At 54.8% G+C, this 12,744-nt stretch overlaps 1 protein-coding gene across 1 annotated transcript in view; it reads right to left on the bottom strand.

The window, feature by feature from the left end:
* LOC112548144 (zinc finger protein 184-like) overlaps positions 1-12,744 on the bottom strand; it is a 29,428-nt gene that overhangs the window by 14,785 nt on the left and 1,899 nt on the right. The window contains exon 4 of the mRNA XM_025192719.1: positions 5,161-6,365. Coding sequence (XP_025048504.1) covers positions 5,161-6,365 — 1,205 coding nt within the window. The remainder of the gene's footprint in view (positions 1-5,160; positions 6,366-12,744) is intronic.

The raw sequence follows: 12,744 nt of genomic DNA, 5'->3' as shown, positions 1-12,744 counted from the left end.
GCCTAGCCCCCGCCCTCAGTTTCCCCCAAGCTCTCCAGCCCCCCTGCCTGCTCACCCTGCATCCTGCTGCCCCCAGTGAGACCCCCGCCCCCCAGCCTCCGCTTCCTCCCATCAGCCTCCAGCCCTGGGCCTCAGTGCCTCAGTTTCCCCAACGAGCCCTCCTGCCTGTGCCTCAGTTTTCCAGAGCTGTCCCCCCCCCCACAGCCTGTTTCCCACCATGCCCCAGCTCCCCCGTGTCTCAGGTCCCCCCACAAACCCTCAAGGCCTTGTGCCTCAGTTTCCCCTGAACCCTCCAGCCCCCCTGGCCTGCTCACCTCTGAGCCCTGGGGCCCCTGCGCCTGCTGCCCCCAGTGAGACCCCAGCTCCCCGAGCCTCCATTCCTCAGTTCCCCCAACAAGCCCTCCAGCCCATGCCTCAGTTTCCCAGAGGCGGTCATCCCTGAGCCCACCATGCCCCAGCTCCCCCCATCTCAGGTCCCCCCCACCCTGTGAGCCCTCAAGTTTCCTGAAGAGCCTTTCAGCCCTGAAGCCTGTTTCCCACCATGCCCGTGGCCCCCACAGCCCCCGCTCTGTGCCCCTGCCTGTTTCCTCCATGCCTCAAATTCCCCCAAACCTTCCAGCCTCTGTTCCTCCCTCACCCCGCTCGTGTCCCGCTGCCCCCCCTTGCTACAGCACTGGGGTCAGGAGTGAGGGGCACCCGCAGGGCCGGGGCCAGGGGGTGGGAGGAGGCTGTGGGTAGGGAATGAGGGGCACCGGGGGGCTGAGGCTGTTTCTCTTGTGCCTGGGAACCGAGGGGGGTTGGGGCAGGGTGGGGCCAGACCCCGTCCTCCCAGAGGAAGGTGTGGAGGGGCCCGGGGGAGCTTTGTGCCGAGACTGGAGCCGAGTCCCACCCGTAGCAGCGGGCTCTGGGCAGGGGTAGTGGGTGTGTGTGGGGGGGTCTGTCTGGCTGTGAGGCAGCGGGAGTGCCATGGGAGGGGCTGTTGGGCCATCTCAGGACGCTGCAGGAAGGGGCTGGGGCTGGCGCTGGCCCACACACCAGCCAGTCCCCTACCTCTCAGCCTTGGCCCAGGACCAGTGCTCCTGAGCTACTTCCCCAGCCCAGGAGGAGCCTTTCCCTGACCCATAGGCATGTAGCGCTGCTTGTTAACACCAGAGTGGGGCGCAAATGGGGCCCATTACGGCCCCCGTCCCAGGGGGGCAGAGGGTTGTGACTGGGTGGGGGCTGCAGCAGGCTCCGAGGGGGCAAGGGAAACAGCTCCCACACCAGCTAGACAGGGCAGTGCCTGCACAGTGGATGGTTGTATCGCAGGCAGCCGCTCTCCCAGGTCAGGCCCTGCCAGCCTGCTTACCCCTTGGTGGATGCAGTTGGGAGGGTGGGTGGGCTCCAGATCAGGACCCTCCCTTCCTGTGCCAGATGGGCTGCTCTGCTCAGCTGCACGGGGCTCTGGCCCCAGTGGGGGTCAGCTGGACCCTTCTTTACAGGGAAACCTGTTCTTCTTTTGTCCCATCACAGTGCTGAATGTGTGAGGTCTCAGGACATGCGCAGGGCTGTGTCAGAGGCGGCCAAGGAGCAGGCAGGTCACCCACGGAGCTCCTGGGCTGTGTCCCTCGCCAGAGGAAGAGCACCTGTTCCTATGGGCTGTGGATCCTACAGGCCTTGGCGACATGCAGGGGGTGCGCGTGGGTGCACATGCACCCCCTGAGATTGGCTACCAGTGGTGCCTGCAGGCGGTTGTTGCTCGCAACCCCTCGCCGCCAACGCCGCCGGCGGCATCTGAGGATGGTCATTGATCGCTGACCAGCGTTCACGGCCGACACCGCTGCAGCTGCCCATGGGAGCTTCCCGTTCACCGCTGCCATGCCCCCACCTGCGGGCGGTCACCATGCCCCGCCAGCCTCGGGAGGCATGCGACTTTCATGGGTCCAGGTATTGGTGGCTCCTACCTTCCTCAACCAGTCTTTGTCACCCATCCTGAAAGTCACCCAGACCCTGTTGTGGGTCTGCACTCCCTCTGGGCTCAAGGCCTGGAGGCTAGCGGTTATCCCGGTTACAGAGGGGAGCGTGACTAGGACCCCCGTGGGCAGCAGAAGGTTTTCTGGCATGGTGAAGGTGCCTCTGTTTCTAGAGCTAACCTCACACAAGGGAGCAATGCAGCCAGCGTCCCTTTCAGCCTCACTAGCTGGCTTGGCTTGGCTCCTGGTGCCATGATCTGGGTGGAGTGAGAGCAGCCTCGGGGAGCCAGGCTTTGCACTCAAGTTTTCTGGAGACCTGGAGGTGATCGGCTACCAGGCTCCCCTCTCAGGAAGGAGCCATTAGAAGTCCAGACCCTTTGACCACCCCACCCCCATATCCACTTAGGCACTCACCAGCCTACTCAAGCCTTTGGAAAAGCACCAGGTCAGAGGCACCTTCACAACATGTCGCACCCACTCCATAAAGAGAGTGAACTTCACCTTAGACCGGTCTAGCAGTACAAAGACCAGGGGATAAGCTGCTAAGACCATTGGAGAAGGGCTGACAGGAAAGACCATGCTGCATGATGGGGAATTAATGTCTCAGAGCAGTCAAGACAGGACACTTTGAGATCACGGGGTCACAACAGGCCTGTCAAGTCCTGCAGATTTCAGGCCCCAGAGCCTGCTCACATGCTTTCCACCCTCCTCCTGCACCAGAACCTCATTCCTTTGGCCTCCCTGCTGCTTCAGCCCAGCAGCTGGGGGGAGATAAGCAACGCTTATGGGTGAATGGCTTCTTTTCCCCATGGTTGGGAACAGCCACAGATCCTAAACCCTGGCAATCCAAAAGGGGAAGTGGTTGGGAAAGCCCAGAGGCCTCTGGGACTGGAGGGGCTCTGGCCTCTGGTCCTTTCACAAGTCTGGGAGGAGGTAGAGATCAGCCACAATGATCCCATGCTCAGCTCTAGGCCCTGTTACAAGACCAGCTGCGATGGGCAACAAAAGGAGGTGGGAAGCAGCAGGTGGCTGCCTTGGCAGAGCCGAAGAACAAAATCTGTGGGATTGGGCTCAGGGGAAGACAGTGGCTTGCAAATATCCAGCGGTATAAGCCCGTCTGGTAGATGGGTTGTGTGTGAGCAAGGAAAGGTGGGGTGCAGGGTGGAATCCAGGCCTGGCGGGTCCTGCAGTGCCTCCTAAGGGACTGGGGAATGGTGAATTTCTTTCCACACTGAGCTCAGGGGCAAGGTCACTGCCCAAGTGCAGTCACTGTTGGGTGAGGAGGGTGTCTGTCCTCAGAGCCCATACCCCCAGTCTGGGCATAGTTACAGCCACTCCTGTGTGGATGCACTAGTGCTGGGCCAGGTGCCCAGAGCCCTTCTGCCGTCAGTGCAGCAGTGAAGTCCCTCCCCAGGAGTTAACACTTTGGTGCCAAAACAGGTGGGAGGAGCGGTTGAAGCTCTTTCCACAGTCAGAGCAGTGATGTGGCTTCTTCCTCGCTATAAAAGGGTTAATCTCCAGGGGTGGCTGTGATGCTCCTGGAGCCCCTTCTGCCCCCCTCAACCTTACTCTCTTTGTGCACGCTCCATTTTCCTTGCCTGCCATGCCTTGATGAAATGAAACCTCCAGGAAAGGGAGGCTGCCCCAGGGCTTCTCAAGTCAGATCTCCCCATGAGTGCCAGTGTTGCTGCTCATTCCCTTAAGGGCTAATTAAATGGGCTCTGTCCTCCCCTAATGCCCACATCCATGCCTTGCAGATGTTATCAATCACTCAAATGCTCAGGCCTGCCTCATCTGCCCCATCGTGGGCTCAGGCTACTATCTCTGTCTGGGCTGCAGGACTCTGACCCTGTTGGTCTCTGGCTATGGCCCTCCCAGCCTTTGCTCCATCTCCATAGACCCTGGTCCCACTCCTAGGCCAGTTGAGACCCATGGGCTCTCCCACCCCACCATTTTCCAACTGTGGCCCTTCTTGGCCTTTGGCCCTTCCTGAGCCATGGCTCCACTCCTGGGCTACTGAGACCTATAGACCTAGACCTCACCTGCTCACTCTCAGGGCCCTCTAAACCCCTGCTCTCTCTTGGAGCTCTCTGGCCCCTCTCTCCCTGGGCCAAGAGGGACCTCTTTACCTCTCCATAGTCCCTTCCACAAGCTGCCAGATACTCACCAGCCCTCAGACTGCCTTCTCTCTGTTCCACCAGCCCTAAGGCTGTGCTCCCAGCCCTATGGCTGCATACCTCCAGGAGTGGGTAAGGGTCCCTCCCTTGGCAGTCTGCTCCAGAGTTCCTTTCCTAGCAGCTACCAGGATAAGACTGCCCAGCTCAACTCAGTCCCTGGGCTTATATCCTCCCTAAGCCCTACCCCTCCCTGCTCAATTGATTCCCCTGATTGCCACCCGAGTTTTCCCTGGAGCCTCTTCCTCTCTTACAGTGATAGGTGTGCTAAGCACCCTGTCACAGACATGGGGATGACTTGGTGCATCTGCAGCAGTGAGGCCACTCTCCAGAGGGGACGGGCCAAGTGGGAGGCTCTGGGGAAACACATCCCACACAATACAGCCATATAGGTTCTCCCTTACACACGTGCACTGGGGCTGGGCCAAGTGCCTTTGCCTCACAAAGCTCTTCCCACACTGACTGCAGACAGGAGGTTTCTCCCCTGAGTGGTAGAGTTCCCAGGCATGCCAGCCCCAGGTGTGAAGGGGAAGTGCAGGGTGCCATGCTAGTGCTCCCTTGGATCCATGTTTACAGTGCTTCGTTCCCAGCTCAGAACTCATCTGACGGGGGAGAACTCTGGTGCTTTAGCTCCATCTGGGTGAGATACACAATGAACAAAAAAAATAATAAATAAAACCAATCTGAGATTATTTATCAGAATATCAAAACCAGCCATCTAGAAATACTGAGCATAGGCTGGAGGGAAATTTGGAGAATGCAGGAAATTCAGGAAGACCAACTGCCAATCTGTGCGCCACCCTCCTTACACCTCTCAAGTCTCCCCAACCGGTATAAGTGAAAACTATGTTGTGCTGTTGCAGATAGCCAGATAAACTTTGGAATAAATGTTTTCATGTTTTAGGGTGCAAGCAAATAAAAGGTTGGATGGTAGACCTGTTTCTGACTGGTATCAGTAGCCTATGCACAAGGTTACCTGTAATCTGGGTAACAGTGCTTAACAGGTAGACAATCCTGCATTGCTGCCAGAATTATGGATGCTCCCAAGTGTGGATACGCTGGTGCCAGGCCAGGTTGGAGGAGTCAGTGAAGTTCTTCCCACAATCAGAGCACTGATGTGGCTTCTGCCCTGTGTGGATGAGCTGATGCCGGGCTAGGTTGGAGGAGTGGGTGAAGCTCTTCCCACACACAGTGCACTGATGTGGCTTTTCCCCCGTGTGGATGGGCTGGTGCTGAGCCAGGTGGGAGAGTTGGGTGAAGCTCTTCCCACACACAGGGCACAGATGTGGCTTGTCCCCTGTGTGGATGAGCTGGTGCCAGGCCAGATCAAAGGAGCAAGTGAAGCTCTTCTCACAATCTGAACACTGGTGTGGCTTCTCCCCTGTGTGAATACACTGGTGCTGAGCCAGGTGGGAGGAACAGGTGAAGCTCTTCCCACACATGGAGCATTGATGTGGCTTCTCCCCAGTGTGGATGCACTGGTGCTGGACCAGGTTGTAGGAGTGGGTGAAGCTCTTCCCACACTGAGAGCACCCATGTGGCTTCTCCCCTGTGTGGATGACCCAGTGCTTGGCCAGGTTGGAGGAGCTGGCGAAGCTCTTACCACACTCAGAGCACTGATGTGGCTTCTCCCTTGTGTGCATGCACCTATGCCTGCCCAGGATGGAGGGCTGCCTGAAGCTCTTTTCACACTTGGTGCCATGATGTGGCTGCTCCCCACTCTGCACACACTGGTGCTGAGACAGGTCTTGCCAGCAGATTAAGTTCTTCCCACACTTGGTGCATACATGGGGCTTCTCCCCAGCATGTCTTATCTCACACAAAGCCAGGAGTGAGGGGCAGTTAAAGGTTTTCCTGACCTCAGGGCAGGGGTGGGCTCTGCCCCTGTGCTTGATGGCAAGTTTCTGCTTCCCTCTGATGCTCTCCTCACTGCCTTCATTTGGATGCAGGGCCTCTTTCCAGGGGCTCTTCAGTTCTCTCAGCTCCACAACTACTTCTCTGCACCCAGGGCTCTGTTTGGGCTCTGTCTCTTCTCCGCTCTCATGCTCAACTGGAGATGGTACCTGGTTCACTGCTAGGTTCTCCTTCTGTTTTTGTGGCCTCCCCTGATCCTTGTGCCATTGCTCCTTCTCAGGTCTCAGGGTACTCAAACTCCCTGGGGAAGTCCGTGGTGGCTCCAGGTCTGCAGACCCTTCCACAGGAGTCTGCTCCTCAGCTCTGCTCAGCATCCAGGCACCTCCTGCGTGGGGAAGAGAAACTCTAGATTAGTCCCTGCCCCGCTGGCAAAGGGCAAACACTGCTATTCCTTCTCCTGGGATGAGCCTCGGAGCAGGCCTGGACCTTGGCACTTGTGTTCTTTCAAGAAAACAAGGTCTTCCTGCCAAAACCCCCAGTGCTGGGGGTGAGGGAGGGGAGGCCCTTGTGCTGCACTAATGTTCCCTTCTCGATGGAGTTCAGAGCTGGACTCTCAGGGTTTCTGGCCCAGCTGTCAGCCCCATCACTTCAAACCCTGCTGGGAGAAGCCCACGTGGGACATGTGCATTAGGACACTACTAAATGGCTTCATGCTCTAACAGGCTAAGAAGAAGACCAAAAGCATCTGCTGAAAGGAAGAGTGAGGCTCTCTCACAGCTGCTCTATCCCACAGCCCTGGTGGATCCAGGGCGAGATGACATGGACTCCACCTGACTGATCTGACACGTTTGAAAAGTCAAAAAGTGCATTGCTGAGACCACTCAGGCTGCTGCTCTCCAGTGCTTGCCCCTGATCTCTGGGGGTCCCGAGAGCAACATCTGGGTACAAGGCTGAACAGCCTCAGGGTGTATTTTTGAGGTTTGTCAGTTGTCTGGGGGGGTGTGGGGATCACGGCCTTACACTGGATCACCTGCTTCTGTGGTACACACAAGTGCTGCTTCTGCTTGGTAGAAAATGCCAACATTTTCCATCCCTCATCCCTCCAAGAACTGTTCTGGGAAGGGAGGATTCAGAGCTAAGGCTCTATCATGACAGGAGCAGGGCTGTGCTTCCTGCCTGCTTCCAGAGACAGATCTGGTGTGAGGAATGAGCCCGTGGAGCTTGCTGCTGCCGATGAGTCCCAGGTGGCCAGCATGTCACAGGAATCTGCCATGACAAAGGCAGATTCCTGTTTGGGTTCATGCCATGACAAAGGCCATGGCATGAACCCAAACCTGGACTCGGTGCTGAGTCCCAGGTTTTGTGACACTCAGGGCCCCAGAGATGAAACAGGAAGGGGAAAATAATTGTACAAACCATGGGGGAGTCACTTTTCCACGCAACATGAAAGCTTAACCCACCCATGCCATCGAACCATTTAATACAGCCTGAAACTATGATGAAGCACCAAGTGTGATCTAGGGAAGTCAGGGAAAGCTTCAGCTTCTCTCTTGTCCAACAGGAATGGCTACACAGAACTTCTGCTAACCAGGCTGATTTCCATGGGGGACTACACATCCCAGCATGCCCTGGGAGAGGGTGTTAGAGAGGCATGGCTACCTTGGGTTGGGGAATGAACTCTTATATTGTTGAGTGAACATGAAAATTTAAGATCATGGTATCCCAGGGAAAACAGATCCAGGCCTACAAATCAAGACAGCAACCTGATTGTCCTCTAGCAGCTGTAATTAGGGGAAGAAGAAGGGAACAGTTGCTTGACTCCACATCGTTGAATTTCAGACAGTGGGAACAACATGCCCAGACACATTGCAGCATAATGTACTACATTTGAGGTCAGCACCTTGCAATGGCAGCACAGGGCAGGTCTGCAGTTTCCAGGTCTCCCTGGCACGCTGGGCATGGAGCATTTCTGAGAGAGGAGTCAGGTGAAGGGGACAGCCACAGCTCACCTGGCAGCAGGTCCTCCAACCTTGAGATTTCCTCATCATCCCCATCATCACAGACCCAGAGCTCCACCTGTCCTTGCTGGATGGAGCAGATTAAGTCAGGTGTGAGACCTCGATATCCTGTTTGGGGCAGTGGTTAAAGAGGGTTTGTGACTTGGTACTGAATGCAGAATAACTAACTGGGGTTTGGGGACTGGATCCAATGAACTCAAGGTTTCCATTAGGGCCTTGATGGGCATTTAGGAAAAAGAAGGCACTACAGGGAGAAGCCTTCAACAGGTGATGGGTCTTGTCACCCAGTAGCAGAGGGATGGGTCATAGGAAACAAAGCACCAACAACACCCTGGTATAAAAAGAGTATCAAACTGACAGAGTGACCAGAGACAGGCGTGGAGATGCAGTGATCTGTGATGTACTAGAGAGAAGAAAGATAAAGCTTTTATGGTTTTCAAGGTACCAAAATGAAGAGACATTGGACACACTTATGGATGGAAAACATTTATCTTATCAGTGTAATTCCAGGCAAATGGGTGGAAATGAGCTTATTTTCAGTATGGTGGGCTTACCAGTGGCAGTCCCGTGCTCCAGCTTTGAGGAGGCTCAAAGCAATTGGTGGACCAGAGAGCACAGCGATGGTGCATGGATCGGTGCACAGAGGGTCCAGGAGCAGACTGAGACCCCAGAGCTTCACGCAGCAGCTTGGATCTCCAACCCCGGCACAAAACTGGGCACCCGGTGCACAGGGCAGTGCACAGAGGGTCTGGGAGTGGACCGAGACCCTGGAGCTCTACGTGGCAGCTTGGGTCTCCAACCCCAGCACTAGGCCGGGCACCCGGTGCACAGATTGGTACAAGGAGGGTCCAGGAGTGGACCAAGACCCTGAAGCTGCATGTGGCGGCTTGGGTCTCCAATCCTGGCATGACACCAGGCACGCGGTGTAAAGGGAGGGTCTGGGAGTGGACCGATACCCTGGGTGCTGCGCCAGGCAGCACGGGTCTCCAACCCTTCTCCCCATTGCATGAGGCAGGGGCTAGCGGTGCATAGACAGTGCACAGGGTAAGAGGGGCCACCGGTGCATGAGACAGTGCACATGGCCAAGAGAGGGCCAAAGACGGGGAGAGCCCTGAGCAGCTGAGGACCCCTGTTGAGGGAGGAGGGGGTCCTCATCAGGCCAAGGAGCGTTTGAGTTCCCAGGGAAAGGGATTCCCATAGGGGAGGAGGGCCCTCCTATTTGGTGGCAAACAGCTGGGAGGAGACCCCTAAGGGAAAGAAGGGTCTCGGGTTGCTGGGTTAATTGAGTGGGTCGAGGGGTGCAGCTGGGATATCAGGGCTCCCATTCCCCCCATCTGGGGCTGTCCTTCCCCAAGGCACTGACATTGCTTCAACACAGCTTATTGCCTTGTCCATTCTCCCCTAGACTCTGCGCCTCATATTTTGTGAACTCGGTGTGCGGGCCGGCTCCCGATCCCATGTGCGAGCCGGGCCCATCTTTGTGCACGCAGGCTGTGGCCAGCAGCCCGGGCACGCAGGGCCGGAGAAAACCGCGGGGCGGTAAGGTACGCGCGAGCTAGAATCCGTTACGGAGGCGTAGTGGTTGATTGAAAAGATTATTTACTTACACCCAAGGTGGTCGCGGTGTAGACTGGACAGCTTTCCAGGCGCAGCTCCGCTTGAATCCTCGTTGGAGGACTCTGACAAACTCGGTTCTTTGACCCCGGAGTGGTTTAGGCTCCGCGGGTTCGGCAATTCTTTCCTCACGGAGTGGCTGAATCCGTTGCCTGCTTAAGAAAGGTGAGTTGGGTCCGCAAGGGTCCACATTGCTTGGAGATCTTCACACAGCGCGAAGTCTCCTCCTCCTGGTAGTCATGGAGTCCTCCAACTTGGGCGGAAACCACACAAGCCTTTTGTACGGCTAGGAAGCCAATAGCTAGCCGCCACGTGTGCATAATTTAGATCTGGCCAATAATGTGGCGCAAATCTAAATACAAATGGTGGGAACTCCTTTGCACCGTGCATCACCATGATGCAAAAGAAATGCACCATGCAAAGAAGGCTATAAACGGCGGGAAATACATTTTTGCACGCGGGTTCTCCTATTGCAGCAGAAAACTCCACCGTGCAAAGGAGCTGCAATTTAGCGGGAACATAATTTAGCGGTGCCGAAGCACACACGAACAAAAAACCACAACTTTGGGTTGTGACACTCGGCACCTCATATTATGTGAACCTTGCATCATATGCTTAGTGAACTTTGCGCCTTATTAGAGTATAAGACTTCATAACATTTAATGAGCTCCCCCCCCCATTTTGACTACCTGACCCCTCACCTGTGTATAGTGTTTGTATAGATATACACCATATATTGTCCATAGTTCTTGTATTATGTGTATATATATGTTAATATTATATCTTTTATATCTTATTAAATTTGTATGTAGTTAAGTTTAATCATGTTGTCCTGGCCTTGCTCTTTAGGGAGAGGAGGGAAGCTGCGCACAGCAAGCAGTTTCACCTCCCACCGCGCACCAGCACCTGCTGCCATCCTTTCATTTGAAGAGAGGGTACTTATACAATTAGAGAAGGTTTCACCAATTAATGAAGGTTTTAGAGCAAGGACTCTGGCAGCAAAAAGCCTCGGTGACAGGTGGCTGACAATTACATTTTTTTCTGGGAGAGAGGGTAATTCATCCTCACCAGGACACAGGAAAGAATAATTTTGCAATAACTGTAGTTAAAATTGAGGCAATTATCCCATCCAATGGGAGGATTATCCCGGGAGGGGAGATGAGTGCACAGGCTGGCAAATACTGCAGGGTTTAAAACAAAGTTTTAGGAGCCATGGATATGGACAAACAAAGGCAGAAGGGACACAATTTCACAACCTGTGAATGGCCATAATGTAGAAATGGTCTATATGGTCTTTGTTGAGCTAGAGAAAGCATTTGAGCACTTCCCTAAGGAAGTCCTCAGGGGCGATTGGAGGGAAAGAAAGCATCAGAAAAGCAAACTGACCTAGGAAAAGATAAGTACCTCAACCCTGTGCACAAGTCACAACCAGCTCCTGTGTTCGAGAGCCTCTGGAAATGAAAACTGGTTTTCACTAATCCCTACACCTAGTCCACTTCTTTTTAATCACACTGATGGGTGTCTGGTTTGCAGACGGATTTAAGAAGGACAAGAAAACGTCTGAGAATGGCAGAATGAGCTCGAGAGAACAGGTCTTAAAGTAAATACAGCAAAACCAGAGTTTCTGGTTATGGAGATGAAGATGTTAGGAAGGAATATGGACATCAACTTCCAGTGAGCCCTTGGTAGAAGTACCTGGGTTACATCACGTGTACATGTATTACAAGAGGAGGAGAGGAAATGTATCATCCACATGTTGTAGCAGCAGAGGCTGATAAGACTTCCGTTATCTTCTACTGGGTCATAGCCAAAAGAGGAGAAAGGGGATTTGATAGCACAGAACCGAGCATGCTGGGATTGCTAAATGTGTTTGGACAGGACACGCTAGGCAAGAGGGAGGAAATCAGAATAATTCCCCAAGGAAGAGCTGTTGGTAAATGTATGCAGAATGAACTGGAGATGATATGACTGTGCTGAGAGAGCAAAGGGAGATCATGTTGCCAAGGAACTGCTGAATATGGAAGCACCAGGAGTTACAAGAATGGGGAAGACCCAAGCCAAGGCACCTGGATCAAATAAAGGAGGACATATAAATATGAAATGGGAGAGAGGCCTTATCACCAGGGATCTGGGTTTTCTGTTTCCCGCAGCAAAGCACAGATTTTCTGCTTTAAAACACCAGAGCTTTACCCAGGGAAACGAGGGCTTGGTAATTCCTCAGCATCTGGTCCTGGTAAAGCACCTTGTCTTCATCTTCCAGCAGCTCCCACTCCTTCCGTGAGAAATACACGGCCACGTCCTCAAACACCTCTGGGAGCTGCAGTCACAAGCATTACACCTTCAGTGTCCACCTGCTTTCAGCCCCCACAGCCCTGTCAGGAATCACTCTGTGCTACAATTATTTGCAGCTTAGCCGTGACAGGCAGGGGTGCAACATTCCCCATTTGTCAGCTGACCTGTGCTGTGGATGCAGCTGTGGACACAGGAGTTCACGTGTCAGCCTTAGCCCAGCTCAGCACATTCGATTCATTCAACCTTTTGAGGTAGCCCAGGCAGCACTTTTAGAGGCAAGGACTTTCCCCTGGTTATCTGCACTTGGGAGGAAGCTCCAGCTAATGCAACTTGGTGTGTTTGCAGCTCCATCACCACAGGCTTGTCTCTCTTCAGGACTCTCCACTCCCCAGATTCCTTACTGCACCCCTGGCTCCTCCCGGGCTCTGCCCCAGCTCTACACCCACCCACGACTCAACCGGGTGCCCTGCTCACCTCCCAGCTCTCCTCCTGCTCTGGAGGCCTGCCCTGCCCCCTCTGCACTTGGCCCGGCTCAGGTGTCAGGGAGCTCCTCTCCTCCGGTCTCCCTGGGGAAGTCCTCTGCAGCTTCAGGTTCCCAGGCACCACCTCAGGAGGCTGCTGCTCCGCTCTGCTCAGGGTGCCAGCACCTGCGGGTGGGGAAGAGAGTGCACAGGTTAGCCCTGGTGCTGCTGGCATGGGGGAAGCCCTGCTCGTCTCCTGGACTGGGACGAAGCATGATGGAGGCTTCAGTGTGTGAAAGAAGGGGGAGAAAGAAGATTCAAAGTCACACAGCTCTTGCTAACAGACCTCCACGGGCATGAGGCTGGAGATGAGCCCCAG

Source organism: Alligator sinensis, unplaced genomic scaffold, assembly GCF_000455745.1.
Source record: "Alligator sinensis unplaced genomic scaffold, ASM45574v1 scaffold1411_1, whole genome shotgun sequence".
Taxonomy (NCBI): domain Eukaryota; kingdom Metazoa; phylum Chordata; order Crocodylia; family Alligatoridae; genus Alligator; species Alligator sinensis.
Note: the sequence above shows the minus strand (reverse complement) of the source record. Positions and strands in the feature narration are given on the sequence as shown.